Source organism: Bubalus kerabau, chromosome 17 (assembly GCF_029407905.1).
Source record: "Bubalus kerabau isolate K-KA32 ecotype Philippines breed swamp buffalo chromosome 17, PCC_UOA_SB_1v2, whole genome shotgun sequence".
NCBI lineage: Eukaryota > Metazoa > Chordata > Mammalia > Artiodactyla > Bovidae > Bubalus > Bubalus kerabau.
This window is the reverse complement of record NC_073640.1, coordinates 49,530,962-49,549,776: the sequence shown is the minus strand read 5'-3', so window position 1 is coordinate 49,549,776 and position 18,815 is coordinate 49,530,962. Positions and strand designations below refer to the sequence as shown.

General features: G+C 48.6%; 1 protein-coding gene across 2 annotated transcripts; it reads right to left on the bottom strand.

The window, feature by feature from the left end:
• Window positions 1–5,440: 5,440 nt before the first annotated feature.
• HAUS5 (HAUS augmin like complex subunit 5) lies at window positions 5,441–16,694 on the bottom strand. 2 transcript variants are annotated; one of them, XM_055552345.1, is made up of 19 exons: window positions 16,532–16,694; window positions 15,692–15,754; window positions 15,568–15,600; window positions 15,409–15,433; window positions 14,738–14,843; window positions 14,499–14,658; window positions 13,317–13,386; window positions 13,144–13,226; window positions 12,597–12,654; window positions 12,318–12,442; window positions 12,069–12,132; window positions 11,831–11,961; window positions 11,443–11,605; window positions 11,144–11,224; window positions 10,897–11,042; window positions 10,601–10,712; window positions 10,391–10,523; window positions 8,275–8,407; window positions 5,441–8,106 (listed from the first exon to the last, which is right to left on the bottom strand). In XM_055552345.1, the coding sequence occupies exons 1-19, from the start codon at window positions 16,627–16,629 to the stop codon at window positions 7,989–7,991; spliced, it is 1,902 nt and encodes a 633-aa protein (XP_055408320.1). In that variant the 5' UTR covers window positions 16,630–16,694; the 3' UTR covers window positions 5,441–7,988. The 2 variants fall into 2 exon arrangements, with proteins under 2 accessions (XP_055408320.1, XP_055408321.1); XM_055552346.1 differs by lacking the exon at window positions 16,532–16,694 and adding an exon at window positions 15,883–15,980.
• Between the last annotated feature and the right edge of the window lie 2,121 nt (window positions 16,695–18,815).

Genomic DNA, 18,815 nt, shown 5'->3' with positions numbered 1-18,815 from the left:
GAGAACCTGGCCACACCCAGAGAGCCCGCCCCCAAGGAGAAATATAGGCCAGTCAGAGTGCCGGAGAAACGAGTCACCGGAAGAAACTGCGTTTAGGGGCGTGCAACCCAGAGAGGCGGCCACGCCTTCATGGGGAACACGGCCCGCCCCTAAAGTGAAAACTCGGCGTTTGAGAACTCTGGGAAGTTCCGAGGTTCCTCCTGTGCCACTGCGAGACCCGTTCCGGAAATTTTAAAACACAGTGACATCCCAGTCACCCCAGGGCAGGATGGGGCTGGAGACAGCTGGAAGCCGTGGTCGCCCACTTTCGGACATGCTACCAGTGAGTTCCAGAAAAACCAGGACCATGATGTGGGAATTTCAGAGGAGGCGCCTGACCCAGGCTTCCTGGAGGAGGAGGTGACACCTGAAGACTTCTGCTAGATAAGATGAGTATAGAGACTCTGGGTAGGAGGAATAGTTGATGCATAGGCCAAGGGACAGTAGTCAAATATGTCAACTCAGAAGGTCACGTGTATAGTTCTGTTGTTTGTGCTTTCTTGAGACACAGCTCTCTTTCTTTTTTCAGTCCTCAAGATGTTTTATGAATATTTTCAAAACTACACAATAGTAGAGAGAATAATATAACGAACATCCACGTGCCTCTCAAGAATTTACTAAAATTTTACCCTTCTTGTTTTGTCTATACATTTTTTCGGTTTACATCATAGCAAATTGAAGACATCTGTCAATTCGCCTGTACTTGCTTCATAATGTGTAACAGATAAGGTGTCTATTAAATAAGGAGTATTTAAAAGAAAAAAATACCATGTTCACATACAGGAAACTGTCCTATTATCTTACACCTAGATTGCGTTCTATTTCCCCTGCCTCAAAATGTCATTATATTACAATAGTATTGTAAAAATCAGGATCCAAATAAGCCCCACATTTCATGTGGTCAGTGGGTCAGTCTCCTTCACCCCCCATCCTACCCCTTAAAACTTAATTGTACTGCCTGCCTTGGTTCCTTGAAGTTCAAGTTTGAATCAGCATAAATGAGAGATTTGTTAAAATTGTTTGGTTGCTTCTGTGCTAGAGATATTATAAGAAGAGAATAAGATACCTTAAAAATCATTAACTAGAGTCCGTACTTTATTCAGTTTTCCTGGTGTTTACCTTATCTATTTTCTGTTCAAGCATTCCATCCAGGATAACACGTAACATATAGTTGTCATGTTTCCTTAAGCTCTTCTTGCCAGTGACAATTTCTCTTTCTTTTTTCATGACTTTGATAGTTTTGAGGAGTACTGGTCATGTATTTTGTAGAATATTTCACATTTGGGACCTTTCTGATGTTTTTCTCATTATTAGGCTGAGGTTATATTTTTTTAAGGGGCGGGGGGAGACCACAGAGGTAAAGTGTAATTCTTATCATATCAAGGGTACATACTGTCAACATGAATTATTATTAACTTTCATCTCCTGAGGTAGCACTTGTCAGGCCTCTACTATAAAGTTACTTAAAAAAAAAAGAAACCTCCCTTTTCAACTCTCTTGCAATGTTGATGGCAATGTAAAGTGATACAGCTACTACGGAAGACAGTATGAAGATTCCTTAAAAAAACTAGGAATAAAACTACCATATGACCCAACAATCCCACTACTTGGCATGTATCCTGAGTAAACCATAATTGAAAAAGACACATGTACCCCAATGTTCATTGTAGCACTATTTACAATAGCTAGGACATGGAAGCAACCAAGATATCCATCAACAGATGAATAGATAAACAAGCTGTGGTATATATATATATATATAATAGAATATTATTCAGCCATAAAAAGGAACACATTTGAGTCAGTTCTATGAGTTGGATGAACCTAGTGCCTATTAGGCAGAGGGAAGTAAGAAAAGAGGAAAACAAATATATATATATATATGAAATCTAAAAAAATGGTACTGATGAATCTATTTGCTGGGCAAGAATAGCGACTTGGACCTAGAGAACAGACTTGCTGACGTGCGGGGGGAGGGGAAGGAGAGAGTGTGACGAATGGAGAAAGTAGCATGGAAACATAAACACTATCAAGACAGCCAGTGGGAATTTGCTGTGTGACTCAGGGAACTCAAACCGGGGTTCTGTGACAACCTAGAGCAGTGGGATGGGGTGAAAGGAGGGAGGGAAGTTCAAGAGGAAGGGGGTATATGTATAACTGTGTATGATTCACCTTGATGTATGGCAGAAACCAACACAGCATTGTAAAGCAGTTATCCTTCAGTTAAAACAAAAACAAAACAAAAAACCTTTTCAAGCTCTTTTTCTTGCATAGGGGATGTCTAGTCTACCCCCTTCATTTAATTATTAAATCATTTGTATCAGTATGGACTCATGGATATCTTATACTTTTGGTTATTATTCAATACTTATTTTGTTGCTCAAATTGTTTCAGCTTTTAAGTCTTTTTTTTTTTTTAACCTGAAAAATGTCCTTCTCTTTATCTTCCTCATTTTTCCTTTTCTCTTTCTCCCCCAGATCCTCTCTCTCTCTCTTTTCCCCCTATTTGTTGGAGAAACTGATCACTTGTCCTGTTGGATTTCTCATATTTTGGGTTTAACTGATTACATTGTTTCACTTGTTCCTTTCCCTTTCTTGACAGCAGAGAATGCTTAAGAGGTAGTGCTGTTACAAAGCAGCCATTGAATCCTACATGTAGCTCAGTCCAGTAAAGAAACTGCCTGCAATGCAGGAGACCCAGGTTCGATCCCTGGATTGGGAAAATCCCCTGGAGAAGGAAGTGGCTACCCACTCCAGTATTCTTGCCTGGAGAATCCCATGGAGGAGCCTGGCAGGTTACAGTCCATGGGGTCGCAAGAATTGGACATGACTTAGTGACTAAACCGGGAGAAGGCAATAGCACCCCACTCCAGTACTCTTGGCTGGAAAATCCCATGGACGGAGGAGCCTGGTAGGCTGCAGTCCATGGGGTCGCTAAGAGTCGGACACAACTGAGCGACTTCACTTTCACTTTTCACTTTCATGCATTGGAGGGCCTGGTGGGCTGCCGTCTATGGGGTCACACAGAGTCGGACACGACTGAAGTGACTTAGCAGCAGCAGCAGCAGCAGTAGTGACTAAACCACCACCACTGTCCTGTCAGGAGCGGGTGGTGTCTGGTTGTCCTGCTTCAGTGATGCAAAGATTGATCAGCAGTGTCATCCTGTTCATCCATTTAAAAAAGTTCAATCAGCCCTTCCAGTCCTTCCATTAAGTTTTAGCAGCACTTGATCATCATCACCTGTATCTATTACATCATTAATGTATTGAAGATAATGGTTTTCAAATTTTATTATTCTAAAATCATTAGTGACTTTTATAAACTTCCTCTTTTCAGAACTTGGGTTACTTTTTCACCAACAGGAAAGAAGACAGAAAATGCCTGATTCTTTCCCTATTTTATGTGGGGGAGGGAAGAAATGAGTTGGTTACTAGCACCCTTCAAAGGACCAATGAGGTATAGGTGTATGAATATCAATATAAACTTATATTTTCAAACATATTTATGTGCTTCAAGTCATTTAATTGCTGCTCAAAATGTCCCATCTTTAGCCAATATGTATGGATACATAGATGCAAAATTTTCCATACAGTTTCAAATGGTTTACTAAACTATTTGAATCTTCCTAGAGTCAATCCAGAGAAGGCAATGGCACCCCACTCCAGTACTCTTGCCTGGAAAATCCCATGGACAGAGGAGCCTGGTAGGCTGCAGTCCATGGGGTCGCTAAGAATCAGACACGACTGAGCGACTTCACTTTCACTTTTCACTTTCATGCATTGGAGAAGGAAATGGCAACCCACTCCAGTGTTCTTGCCTGGAGAATCCCAGAGATGGGGGAGCCTGGTGGGCTTCCGTCTCTGGGGTCGCACAGAGTCGGATACAACTGAAGCGACTTGTAGCAGCAGCAGCAGCAGAGTCAATCCATGGACCATGGCTGGGATAAGGGCTCCTGCTCTTTTATGTATAAACTGAGTTCCTATCAATCAGTCAAGGATGTTTTCATTTAAATGAAAGCCAAATTCCTTTGGGTATGATATATAAAAATAACTATAAAGGTTAGCTGTATATTTTCAAAAGATCTTGACCCTGTGTACTACTGCATTATATGTTTAGTTCACGTTTGATTTAATGTGGTTTTTATGATTATAGAACAATTTCTTTTTAATAAGTACTTAGTAGCTTTGGCTTATCTTTCATATGCCAAGGAAAAACCATTAAAAAAATTTTTAGTACACAAATTGATTAATACAGAGCCATGTTCAGTAGTTTTTTGGAATACATAAATTTAGATACATGTCTTTCCAAAACATGACCCCTCCTTTTCTTTCATTCTATTCATTTTCCTACTGATGTAACAAAGATTTACTAAATACACAGGCTGGAAGTGCAATTCATTGACCCCCTAGGACAACTACTTTTCCTTGTCCAGGCTGTGAGCATGATGTGGATCTTGGAAAATGGGGAATCAATGGTCTGTTTTGAAATTTCACTTGGGAAATTGTTGTTGAAAGATAATGGCAGGCAGCCAGGGCAGCCACAGCCAGTATGTGTGACCTTTGTAGACCATCGCCTCAAGAATCCACAAAAAGTTGCATGGACTGTAGTGCAAACTACTGCAATGAATGCTTCAAAATTTATCATCCTTCTGGGTACTGTAAAAGAACAGAGTGAGTATGTGGGCCCAACTACAAATTTTAGACTCAAGGTAAGTGAAGTTTCTATTAAGATAGAGTATTAAACTTAATGGGCTTGCCTGATGGCTCGGAGGTAAAGAATCCACCTGCAATGCAGGAGACTTGGGTTCATCCCTGGGTCTGGAAGATCTCCTGGGGAATGAAACGGCAACCCACTTGAGTATTCTTGCCTGGGAAATCCCATGAACAAGAGAAGCCTGGTGGGCTACAGTCCATGGGGTCGCAAAGAATCGGACATGACTTAGTGATTAAGCATCAACAACCTCTTCATATTGACTTCTGAGTCCTTTGACTCAATCCCAGTAGTTTTAGAGTACTTCCTTGCTGCTGGCACAAAATGCTTCATACTCGTTTTGAACATTTCTTTCCCCAGACTAGAATCAGTTATTTCCCCAAGGATCCTTGGTTCCTTTGAGTCAGAAGTGGTAATTAGAGACCACAACCTGGGCATGAGGGTTACTGGGTTTGTTGTATCTAGAGTTTTTCTGTGGACTTAGCTAGGGAACTATATATATTTTGTTTGTTTGTTTAAGAAAGAGGAAAACCCATGAATTCATTCTGGTATTTCCAATTCAAATGAAAGATCACAGGGTATTACTTCTTATATTTGTATTTTTTTTCACTTGCATTAAAAACTTGGGCCCCAGTAATGTTAGCATAGATACTTATATGCTTTAGTCTAATATATATAATTTCAAAATATATGATGTTGGCTCTCAAAATTTTAAACTTTTATCAACATAAAAAAATCAGTATTATGAACAATAAGACTACTTGAAAATAAGTTGTAGACATCATCCTTAATACTTTGTACACATTCTCTCACCTAACCACAATACCATTATCACACCAAAGAAATGTAATAAAGATACACTTTCCAATATACCAATTTTCCATTTCTCATGAAAATTTCCCCCATTGATTTAAAAATGTACTTTCAAACTCAAACACTTAAAAATCACAACAGCTTGTGATACAATCAATATCTTGCATTATATTTGGCTGTCATGTCTCTTAATCTAAAACAGCCCCCTCTGTACCCCCACCGACTTTCTGAGGATGTGATCTAGTAGTTTTGTACAAAGCCCCACAACTTATGTTTCGCCCAGTATGTCTTCAGGATAGATTCCTATAGGTAGCATTGTTTTGGCAAAGAGCATGTCCTCATACAGTTTTGCTGGAGATTATCTCACAGGTGTTCCATATGGCATACCCACTGATACATCAGAGTGCTGCTTCCCTCTGCCTTGTAGACAAAGGGAGCTGCCCAAATCCCAGGTTTCCTTTTCCCTGTCTGATAGGTAGGAAATGTATCAAAGTGGGGTTTTCATTAGCTTTTCTCTTATTGAGTTTGAGCATATTTTCTGAGAACTATTCATTCATATATTTTATCCATTTTTCTATGGACTTGGAACTTTTCTTTTCCATTTTGACACTACACACACATACACACACACTCACACATCCTTTTATGGTATAAACTGCAAATATTTTCCCCTAACTAGCCTTCTTGTTAACTTTGCCTTTTTTAAAAAAAATCATGTAAAAATTTATGTTTTTGTCAGTATTATTTTCCCTTATTGCATATGGATTTCAAATCATATTGAAGAAAGTTTGTCCAGGTTCTAGCTTACAGAGGAATTCACCTTCGTGGAGGTCACATTTTGTTTGAGGAGGACAATAAAAGATAAAATAGTATATGTTAGAAGCTATGTTACAGAAAAAAAAGCAAGGACAGGGTAAGGATCACCTTGTTCAGTAGGGAGGTGGCTGGGAAGTGAGACGAAGAGAAGAAAAAGGAGGGGGGAACACTAAGGCGGCACGTGGGAAAGCAAGTGTGTGAAGACTGAGAAAGAGCAGCGAGGAACAGGAGGGGCATTGGCAGCGAGGGTGCCCCGGAGGTCGAGAGGGGAGCTATGGGAAAGGAGCTGGAAAATCATGTTTAAAATCTCAAAGATGGCAAATATCCCTAACTGGCAGACTAACTGCAACCCCAGTAAAACTCCTATCTATGTATTTCTTCTGGAACCAGCCAAATTTGGTATAATTTCACTTAACAGAAAAAGACAGCAAGTAGAGACAGGGAAACACTGACAAGTAAGCGCAAGATGGCAACCAGTCATTGCAGTTAAGACATATTACACAGCCTTTAAAATTAAAACACTGTGGGGTTGGCACACAAGAGTCAGACAGATAGCGGTCTTGGATACAGCCAGATAAAACAGATACAACCCAGATACAACCCAATTAGCCACGGAAGTTTTGTGTATGAAAATATCTAAATCTACTTTATAAAGTTTAGGTGGGTAAAATTTTACTTTACAAATTGAAGATAGTTCACGGTGAAATACACAGACCTAACGAGTACAGCGAGATTAGTTCTGACAAATCCATACACCTGTGTAACCCTCACCACCTTCAACACACAATTTATTTTTAACTCTAGAAAGTTTGTCTCCTCCTTGCCACCCACCCCTCCCTTTAGGGGACCACTGCTCTGAATGAGAATTTTAGTAAGTGCTTAAAATAAGACAAAATGGAATCCATTTGGATAAATTCCAAATGGCTCAAAGATTTAAATGTAAAAAACAAAACAAAAAACAACTGTATAAAAACTCAAAGACAATCCCATCTCTTAAAGCTTCCCTTCTTCCAACAGCGACACTGCCTCCTCAGCCCTTGCAGCAACACACTGAACTGGGGCCGCTGCACGCGCTGTGGTCTCCCCCTGCAGGCCCTCCTCAACAGCCGGGTGCTTCCTCCTCACTGCCTTTACAGTGTCACCTTGCTGCGCAGTCCTCTATTTAACACTGCACCTCTGCAATTGCTTTTTCTCATAGCAGTTCTTCCATGTACTAGATATTCTGCTTACTTATTCTGTCAGCAGTTTGTTCTCCTGTCCTAGAATGACAACTCCCTGAAGGCTGGGAGTTCTGTCCATTTTTTCAGTGCTGGATCCTCAGTGTTTAGAGCAGGCACTTGATTACTTCTTACTGAGGGTAAAAGTGATGAGGCGAGTTCCAGCTAGGGTGGGGCCCGTAGTATCTCGCTCATCTGTCATTGCTTTAGTGCAATGACAGGACGGGGCAAGGCAATTGAGAGAACAGCTGAGAACAGCGGGGATGCGGGCGGCAGGTGCGGTAGAGACCATGGGCGATGTGTCCAGGCGTGCTTTCTTCCAGAGGTCTTAAGGGAAGTGGTGTGTTGGGATGAACAAGTGCGAAGCTCTTGACTTCTTTTTGAGCTACCTCTTCATCTGCACAACTGCTGCAGGGCACCTTGGGCCTGGACCCAGCGCAGCTGCCACTGGGACAGTGACAGGCCTTGGCAGAGCTCCCTGGAAAGGGCGGCTTGTCCTGGCTGCTCCCACCTGGAGAAGGGGATGGGGTTAAAAGGGAAGGTCTAGGACCTCCAGACCTTCACTAGCTGACCCTCAACACCACGGTCTGCTTGTCACCAGCCCCCCACCCCCTCCCCCGGCCTAAGTTCTGCCCATTGCGCCCAGTTCAGCCCCCACCTCGTCATGTCCCCCTCTCACCAGTCCCCCACAACTCCCTGAAGCTCGGGGACTCGCTTCAGTGCTTGTTTCAGCAGGTTCTCCAGCCGCTTCAGAGCCTGTCCCAGACTCTCCTTCTGCTCCTTTTCCTGGGACTCCTGGATCTGCAGCAGCTCTGTAGGTTAGAAACCCAGTGGGCAACACTGAATCCTCGGGCTCCCGGGTGCCTCGCAGCTAATGAGTCACTGTCTTCGGTCATCTAGTTTTCACCTCAGCATCCCTCCTGAGCCTCTCTCTCCTCCCAGGTCCTCCTACCAGGTGCAAGCCCACCATGCCCCAGGCATCCTCTGAACACCTTCCTCCCGCGCCCTCAGTCTCTATGGTCCATCCCTCAGTGTCCTACCTGCTTCCCTGCTTGCCCCCCAGCCTCCCTCCTAGCTCCAAGCCTCAGCCTCTTACTGGTCCATCCTTCACGTGGCAGCCAGAGTGCTCTCACGGCCTAAACCTGATCCTTTCCCTCTCCTGCTTGGAACCCTCCAAGGTGCCTCAGCGCCTCAAGACCGAGCCCAAGCTCTCAGCCTAGTACTTAAGGAATGCACAATGTGGCCTCTGCTCACTACTCTGGAGCAAAGCCTCACCTGTTCCCCAGGCCCACTGGAGACACCATCTTTCCTCCTGGCAGCCCTTCCCAGCATTCCTCACCCCAGCTGCTTCCTCAGACTACTGCAGTCTTTCCCTCCACTGGTGTCTTTGTCTTCCCTGGGGACTGTGACTCGTCTAGTCTCTCTCTACAGACTCAGAGTAAACCCAGCTCAGAGTAAGTGCAGATCAGCAGTGTGGTCAGACCCTTCGGGCCTGAACCCCTTCCTGGCCTTGTACATCTCAGGCATGACACTTGCCCTTTCTTTGGGCACTCTTAGACACAGATGGAATTATTTGAGCCACAGGCTAGTGAGGCAGGGGGCAGATGGGAGCACTCTGGAGAGGGGGCCCACAGGGCTTACTGATAAGTTGAAGGTAGGGGTTCAGAGGACTAGGAAAAATTACGGATGACTCCTGGGTTTCTGGCTTTAGCACCTGCATGAGGGCAGTGGGGTCATTTATTAAGAGAAGGAAACCAGGAAGGAAAAAAAACAGAACTGCTTTCCGGACTAAAGGGAACTGAGTTCCAGTTGCAGACGTGTTAAAAGTCCCTGATGCCCATGAAGTAAGACAATGCTGTGCCACGTCTTGGGCTGTTTCTGCTGTTCCTTCACACTGCTCCTTGCCCACTGAAGAGTGGGGGTGGTAAGGAGCTCAAAACTCAAAGGCCTGAAAATGGTCTCTTCCTGCTTTGCTGATAGTACACTGATTCACTTCTCCTCAAGCCACCTCTTCCATCTATTTCTCTTTTGAATTCTTTGCTTCTACAATCGGGACACCCTGGGGCTGGACAGCTCTCACCTCTCTCCCCACTGAATTCTTGGGGGCTAGCACATGGCATATACGCAGTGAGTACTTGCTTAGTGAATCCAGGAATAACGGACTTCTGTGTTTTAGCTTCCTTTCTGTAAACTGTAGTCTTATACTCCCTTCCCTCATGGTAAGGACTAGAAGAGGCTGTGCATGTGCAGAGAGCAGAGACTGGAATCATGCGAGGGACACAGAATGCTTAACTGCAGCCAGCCACAGCTCAACACCCTGTTCAGGCCACCTGACTGAGTCTTCCCAGCCATTCTGTGTTATTAATATGATTATGCTTAGTCCACTGCAGGGGAAACTGAGGCAGAGGGAGACCATACAGCAAGGAAGAGGGACTGCTGAGAAAAGAATCCAGTAGTTTCACTATACAGACTGCTTTGTATACTCAAGTATACTGCTGCTCGACGATGGATGAATATTCGGCAGCTTGATGAGCAGTGTCACCTAGTGGTTAGGAGCACAGACCCATGTTAGACGGCCTGGGTTCAAATCTAGCTCAGCTGTCTGGGCAGCTTGCAAGTCCTCTGTGATATGCAGAGAACCCCCGGGGATGCTGCGCAGAGGACACTAGTGAGTATATAAAGACCTCAATGCACAGTGGGCACTGTGTAAGCAGTGGGTATTTGTGATTTCTTCTGGAGGCTAAAGGTGCTGGGAGGGGGCTGGGATGCTGGATAAGGAAGTGGGGCAGGCCTACCCTGGGTGGACGGTCCCGGTGGCAGGTTGGTCTTCATGTGGAGCAGATACCAGCGTCGGAGACTTTGTTGGTCCTGGAGGAACAGAAGGTCCTGGCGAAGAGAGGCAGCCCTCGGGAGGAGCAGCTCCGGAGCCTGGAGGAAGGAGGACGGACAATCACCTGGGGCGGGGGCTGGGGTTGGAAGCCAGGGCCGAGGGGACAGGCACTCACCTTCCCTGCGGGCAGCCCCAGCGTGTGGCTCAGTGCTATGAGGCTGGAGCCCCTTGGGGATGCAGGATGCAGCTGGTGGATGGATGGCAGGACCTTGGGGAGGGGCTGCAATCTGCGGAGTGAAGTCCAGGTTGGGAGGGGCACTGAGAGAGAGGCTGGGTTCCAGAGGCCCAGGAACTTGGAGGTAGGACTGAGGGTGAGGTCTGGCAGCCTGGGAACCCTAGGATTGTGTTTTAGGAGTGGGCCCAGGGAGTAGCAGTCATCCAAGACAGGGTATGTGGCAACCCGTATCTCACCCTCCGGGGCTGTGCTGCAGCAAGGGGCCCAGAGGAAGATGGGGCAGGTGCTGGGCTTCCTGCTCCAGACACCGCATCAGTTCCTGGCTTTGTGGAGCCACCGCCTCAGACATGGGGACTACTTTTCGCTGAACCAAAGCTAGCACCTGTGGGGAAGGAAAGGGATGGGAAGGACAGTGTGAGGCTGCTTAGTCCCCTCCCGAGGAGGCCCAGCCCTCCCCAGAATTGGCCCCGACTCCCATCTCACCTCCTCGGGGCTCCGGCACAGGCGTGACTTGCTGGCTGAGTTGCCCTTGATGAGCAGGCGGATCTGCTCCTGTGTCTCCTCCTAGGCAACCAAGAGGCCATGGAGATGGGCTGATTTTCCGTTTTACCTCCCAGCCTCTGCCCCTGCTCACCCCCTTGCACAGGCCCTGACTCCTCTTGGGAGTCTCACTGAGGCCCCCTCCCCTCACCAGGAGGCCCAGTTCTGGCTCCTTAGGGCTCCCAGTCTGACTCAGGCCCTCCATCAGGCCCAGCCACTTCTCCTGCAGTCCCACTTCTCACCACTAGTTGCCGCCAGCGCAAGATCCGTTGCTGTTTGGCCTGGAGCTCCTGGAGGAGAATCTGCCGATGCCCAGTGGCCTCCTCCAGCTCCTGGCTCAGGGCACGCAGGGCCTTGAGTTCGGCCCACAGGGCACAGACCCGGAGTCCCAGCACCAAAGTCTGCCTGCGGCCCAAGTAGAAAAGAGCAAAGGAGAAGGAAGGTGACTAAGACTCTCGGTGGAGCAGGGAGATCAGAGGCACAAGGATGCACAAGGAGCCGTAAGCATAGGGAGACGACCCAGCAGAGCAAGCAGGGAGGCTGAAACAGGAGCCAGGGTGCAGAAGTCTATATTTTGAGACCCTTGGGAGAGACATGGCCTAGAGACCATGGCCCTTGGAGACTCCTCACCTCTCACTGGATCCCAGGATACATCTATCCGCCTTCTCCATCAGGCCCTGGAGGCGCAGGGTCAGGACTTGATGCTCCTTCAGGAGGGGGTCCCGCTGGGTGACCAGCTCACCCACAGACCGCCAGCCCTCCTGGAGTGAGCACAAAGTCAGGGTGACATGGTCCCTGGCAGGGAGGGGACCAAGGTGTTTTGGGTTGGGAAGGGGATGGAGTCCTGGGAAGGGTCCTGGGGGGTCACCTGGATGAGATGCACTATAGATGGCAGGGTCTGGCTGGAGTCTGACTGGTCTGGTGCCTGGGACCTGAGAATAAGGGCTGAGCTGTAATGGGAGAAGCCCTGTCCCCTTGTAGGTAACCAGTGTCAGCCTACTTGCCAGACTGGTTACTGGGTCTCAGTTCCCATTGGCAGGTCACCCTGCCTGGTCCTGACCTGTCCCAGCTCACCCAGCCACCTGCCCTGCGCTGACTGGGAGCACCAACACCTCACCTGGTTCTCTCCATATCCTGGAGCCCATCCACACTGCACAGGGAATGGATCTCTGCCTCCCGCTCTGCAGCCAGATGCTGCAAGGCAGCCAGGACGTGGCCTGGTGGGTGGTTTGTCAGTAGGCTCTGGTGGGGAGAGGGGTGAAGTTAGGCCAGGATGGGGGCAGGGCTGCGAGCTGGGACTCCATGGAGAAGGAGTAGGGATCACGAGTGAGGTCCTGGCACCCTGAGGTTTAATCATGGGGCAGGGGGTGTAGCCTTTCTTGAGAGTGCCCCTCACCTCCACTGAGCTAAGCCACTGCTGGTAGGAAGTTCCAAAGTGGTCATCTTGCAGGGTTCTGTGGAGTTGGGGAAGAGGACAGAGAATGTTACAAGAACCATTAATTCACCCTTTAATGATCACTGCCACTCTGTAAGGTAGGGGCTGTCACTGTCCTCATGTTAAAGATTGGAAACCAGGTTCCTCTATACCAGCTAGACTTGAGTGTCCCACTTAACAGCATATCAACGCCTTGGCCTTGGACCCATTCATGTGTGCTGTTTACCTGGCATGCCCTCTCAACCTTTTATCCCTCCTCACCAAAGCACCCATCCTCTCTGCCTCCTTAGCTGGGTAGGGTGTCTCCTTTGGGTACCCAAAGCCTCCCAGGCTTGCCCACCCTCTGAAAGCCCTAACTACCTGGGTTGTCACTGTCTCTAAAGGTCTGCTTCCTCTCTTCCCAGCCTGGGAGACTTGTCAGGGCAGGGCCTGGGGCTGACAGAGCCCAGAGGTACAGTGTCTGCAACAGGGTTCTTTACAGGGTCTCTGGTGGCCGAGGGCTACTCACGGAACGCCGCATCCCTGAGCCTGAGGACTCAGGAGGCTCTGCAGGAACTGGGTCCGGAGGCTGCAGGCTGTTCGGACATCATGCTGTGAAGAAGAGGGTGTAGTATGAGGGGCCCAGAGGTCCATCTAACCCCAGACACCCCACCTTTCTCCCCCCTGGCCCAGGACTCTTACCAGGACCGCAGGCTCCAGGCCCAGGGCTGCTGATATCAAGGGTCCAAAGTTTATATCCACTTTGGCCTTCCTGGAGGGAGGAGTTCAGTTGGGGCTGGGGTTCCTGGGAGGAGGCGGCTGGCAGCAGAGGTTGGTGTTCCCCCTTGCTGCCAGCAAAGCTAGTCACAGGGATCACTGAGCCTGGATCTCAGAGGCCAACCCCCAGATGAGATCACGGTCATCTCCCAGCTGGATGACTGCATTCATCTCCTCATCCATCTCCCTGCTCTTACCCTCTGCAGTCTGTTCTCCACCCAGCAGTAAGCCAACAATCCTGTTAAAACCTCAGACAGATCAAAACAGTCCCTGTTTTGCTCAAAACCTTTGAAAACGTGATGGGTTTCCATCACACACAGAATAACAACAATTAGAATGCTTCTAAGCACTCTGCTTGATTTAACTCAATTATCATATCTACCCTTTAGAGTAGATATTAATATTATCCCTCTTCTACAGAACTTAGAAACTGAGGCACAAAGCAGTTAAATACTTTGCCCAAAGTTACACAGCTGTAAGTGGCTGAGTCAAGACATGAACCCTGCCTACGAATATAACTCCAATGCCTCCACAGTGCTCTGTCCACCTCTCCAGCCTACCCCCTTACTACTCTGCCTCTTGCCTTCAAAATTTAAGCTGAACTGGCTTCTTGGCTGTTCTTCCCACATGCCAGGCTCAGGGGGCTCTGCTCTTGCTGTTCCTCTCCATGGAAATTCCTCCCCTAACTCAAATGTTAACATCCTCAGAGAGGTTTTCTCTGACCATTGTACCTAGGGTAGCATCTCCCTGTCCCTTTCTACATCACCTTTTCTTCATAGCGCTCATCTCCACCCATGATTATAGGGTTTGTCTGTGTCCTGGTTTAGCACTTGTCTCCTCTGCATCAGAGTGTGAGCTCCATGAGGGCAAGACTGTCCCGTTTACTGGTTTTTTTTTTCTCCCCCCAGCACTGGCGTTCTAGATATACAGCTGGCACCATGCTAAGCACTGAAAAAACAGGTGGCTAAGATGGCAAAAATTTCTGGCTCCATGGAGTGAAGCTCAGAATTCTAGAACCCAGAAGGGGTCCAGGCAGAGCACTGGGTCTCTAAGAATGTCTGTATGCCCAGCCTGGTGAGGGATGCTCCCTGGACACCTGAAGCCCACCTCTCTATGTCCTGCAAGCGCTTGAGCTGATTCTGCAGTCGCTGCATGGGATCCTGGAGCTCACGCTGCTGTCTTCGCATGGCCCCAGCTTGAGCCCGGAGGAGGAGAGCACGGCGCTGGGTATCTTGCATGCTCTGTAGGTTCTGCTCCATGGCCATGTCTGTGAGAGGAACAGGGGTGGCCATCAGCGCTTTCCCTCACCCCATTCTGCTGCCCATCTCTCCAGCCCCATGGGTCACCCTGAGCCTCAGTCTCTTGCTCCATCAGCTCCAGGCTCTGGTCTAACTCCAGGATCTCTGCCCGCAGGCGGGCAACATCGGCTTCCAACTCCAACTTCCGGCGGGCCTGGTGGAATCAGGTACAGGGTCAGATGCATGGCCTGACTACTCTCTGTGGGGCAGTAGTCTCTTACCTGCCCAGTTACATGGCACAGGGTTTCAGTGCCCAGTGCCCAGGCAGTTTCAGTGCCTGAAGAAGAGCACCAGGGTACTATCCTGTCCCCCTCCTTCCTTCTGGGATTGCCTCATCTGTCCCCCCAACCTGTTTCCTGTCTCTGTCCCAGTCCTCATCTTCCCATTGAGCCCGAAACCTGGAGTCCTGAGGTCTCCTGGAAGCCTCCCCCAAGACGTCACCTGGGCACCATGCACATGCTGGGTCCCATACTGGCCTCAGCATTTCTCCCAAGCCCGTCTCTTCTCCCATCAACCTCACCGGCTTTGATGCCTCATATCCATGTCCCCCCACTCACAGCTCACGCCTCCTCCCCTTGGACTGCAAGTGAGTGCAGGGATCGAGCTGTCTTGTGACACAGTGACCCTTGGCATCACCTAGCACAAGGCTGGGCCCAGAGCAGAAGATCTATAAGTCCTTTTTTTGGATGAAATAAAACCTTGCAGCACATGCTTCTCACCTGTGGATTGTCCTGGTGGCCATACCTGAGGAAATGAGACCAGAGTGAGAGAATGATGGGGACTTCCAGGGGAGAGACGGGAGGTGTGAGGCCGGGGGCAGGGACATGGCTGGATGGGGTTGGGGAAGACAGGAAGGGACAGCTTTGAGGACCAGTTACCAGAGCAGGTTTCCCCGGATCTTCCTGACGTTCCTAAATGGAGAGGTAGGAAGAAGGGGAGTTACAGTGGGGCTCTCCTGGGTCCTCTCCTCTGCCAAAGCTTCCCTTCTGTGGCCAGGCTCACCTCTGGCTGTGCACGTGCCGCAAAACGTAGGCCCAGATGTCGGCCCCCTGGCCCAGACACAGCCTGTGGGAACAGCATGTAAAGGTATGCCTGGGACATCACACAGGATGGAGGATCCTCACTGACAGAGTGGTGAGGAGGTAAGACCTTTACTAGGGAATTCTCATCTGTACGGGAGGGAGGGTCCATACTTTTGGGGGTACGGTATTCCCTCCTGGGGAGTTCTCAGCCACTGAGAGGGTGGGCGTCTCACTGGGGATACGGGTATTCTCATTCTCTGGTGGAGTGCTCCATGTCTCCTGGCAAAGGATTATCTCCAGTTACTTCCAGAGGTGGGGTGAGGGGTACACTGCCAGAAAGGGCGCTCTCATGATCAGTTGTGGGTCATTACTCCTATACATTCGGTCTCGAATGGGGCGGTCTTTGCTGACTTGAGTGTCCTCACTAGCTGGGGTGGGTGGTGATGTACTGAGGGACAGCCTTACCCTGGAGATCCAATTTTCACACTGATAAGAGAGAGCTTTATTACTAACTCATGGAGGATCCCCACTAGTGCAAGGGACCCCACTCTGGGTGACCTCAGAGGATGGGGGTGGGAGTGTGGGAGTCACCACCAGGACGCCCTCACTCAATTCAGGATCCTCTGCCTGGATTTACTACCTGCAGGGCAGGAGCGCCGTCGAGGGTTAATTGCACTGCGGCAGCAGCGCCCTCAAAGGTTATTTTCACTGGGGCAGAGGTGCAAGGGGAAGATGACGCGTTTTGGATGAAGACGTGGGTCTCATCCCGGGAGACTCCATCTCCAGGGTGGGGAGTCCTCACTCCCAGAGCGGCTCTCACCTGCGCAGCGTCGACTCCGGGACCCGGGCCGCCACGGGCACCTCCATCTCTTCCGCCGCCCAGCAACCCAGTTCCCGCGCTTGCTGCGCTAACTCCATGACAGTGACCAGGCCGCTGCCTCCCGCCCCTTCTTCAAGTGTGGCGTCCTTCTCTGACGTCACGCAAGCGCCGGAAGTGACGCCACGGTCTCCAGGAAGATGGGGGCTTTCCTGCTCTGCGGGGTCTCAGAGCCGACCCACAGCTCTCTTACCTCGGGGTTCCTGTGAGCGAAGATGAAAGAACTTGAAGAAACGGTGGGATCCGCTTGCCTTCTGCGTCTTCCTTCCTACTACCAGCTGTTCCCTAAGAGGCTAAAGGTCCCTAATGCCTCCCTTCATTTTCTCGACAAAATGGGACTTTCATCCTAGGAGGATGACAATCAGGCGAGGGGATGCCAAAATTACTGCCCTTTGATTTCAGAAACAGGGTGTCAGGCCTGAGCGAGGGACGGGGACAGTTGGCATGAGCCTAATATTTCCCTGGCATGCTTTCTTCTAGGTATTCGTTCGTCCTTACCAATCCGTAACATTCGTGAGCTGACCTTGAGCTGGGGACACCTCGGTGGCTGAGACAGCCCCAGTCTCCATGCTACGGAGCTCACAGTTCAGTGAGGGACGTAGACGCATCACCAGGTAGGGATGGATAGGACATAAGCAGCAGGGTTGGGTCACTTTGGGGTAAAGGAACGTGAGAGGTCTGTGGAGTGCCCCTAGAAAGCGCTAATACTAGGGGCTGGAGTCCTGGAGAGCCCACTCAGCCTCAGACATGGTCCTGAGAAATAGTACCTCTCACTAAATATGATTGTGTCATTAATCACTGTCTTCAGTGTCCAATACAGAGCCTGAATCTCTAAATAGTTGTTGAATAAACAAATGGGAGAGAAAGATGGCAGGGTGAGACTAAAAGCTGGGAACCCAGGGAAGAGGATGGAGCAGGGTGAGGGAGAGGAGGGTGTTGAGGACAGTGCTGGACAACTGTAGGGATGTTGAGTAGAGAGGTACCTGAGTGGATCTCATGTGAGGTTGACTGGCTGTAGAGGGGTGAAATACAGCACTCTAGGTTGGAGATTAGGTGGAACAGACCTTGATATGGGGAGATGAGAGAAGGGACAGCTTTGGAGGAGATGCTGACAATGTTATCAACACACTCTATGGGTGTGAGGAGTCAAGGAGGTGTCCAAGGGTCAGCTGAGTCTCTGCTCCAGGAACAAGGGGACTACAAGGTTTCCACTGAGATAGCAGATTTCAGGGAGAAGCTGAATTGAGCTTCAAATGCTTCTTATGGGCTGAGATGCAGAAGAGGGTGCCTGGGGCTGATGTAAAATCCAAATGGGCTTCCTGGAAGAAAGATTAGCAGCTTCTACTTCACCATTTTGATTTCTCAACAGTTTTGATTTCTCTCAAACGTCTCCACCCTTCCAACTTTTGTGGGTTGTTTTGCTATTAAAAAAAGCAGTTAGACAGCATGTTTGCCATGGGTCTCTGAGCCTTTCAAGGGGTGTTAGAAAGTATTGACTGTTAAAGGAATAAAGAGACAAATCACAGATTGGGAGAAAATATTTGCAAAACACACATCTGATTATTGACTTGTACCCAAAATATACAAAGAACTCTTAAAACTCAACCATGAGAAAATAATCCAGTTTAAAAATGGACAAAAATTATGAACATATGTCTCACCAAAGAAAATATACAGATAAATGCAAGTAAGCATACGAGAACTTGTTCAAATTGAAACAATATTGGAATACTTCTACATATCTATTAGAATGTCTAAAATCCAGAAGTGAGGCGGCTGACATTTTGCCAGTCATGCAAGTTGTCCCTGGCTGGCTGCTGGCACATGTTTGCATAGGGCAGCAGCCAGGTCAGCAACTGTTGCACTTTCTCCTGGCTCTTCCATCAACTTCTGCGACTCCTGGGCCATGTGTGTGTTTAGCTCCAGCTTCTCTTGTGGGCATTCATACCAATAAGGTCAGAGGCAAGTTTGTTCCAGCTTGTGCTAGCTTTCCCCCATTTACATCTGTCTTCCCTTCCTAACAACTGCCTGCCCTCTGCACTTTGAGTGGCAGCATCAGACACTAAGACAATAATATTAGGGACTGCTTAATGTCTCCACCACTTGCATAAGGTCAAATCCCTGTCTGTCTGTCTGTCTGACTGTCTATCTACCTACCTATCTATCCCCTGCTGTTGGTTCAGTCTCTCTAATTGAACCCTGATATCAGGAGGAGACTGAGGCCAGG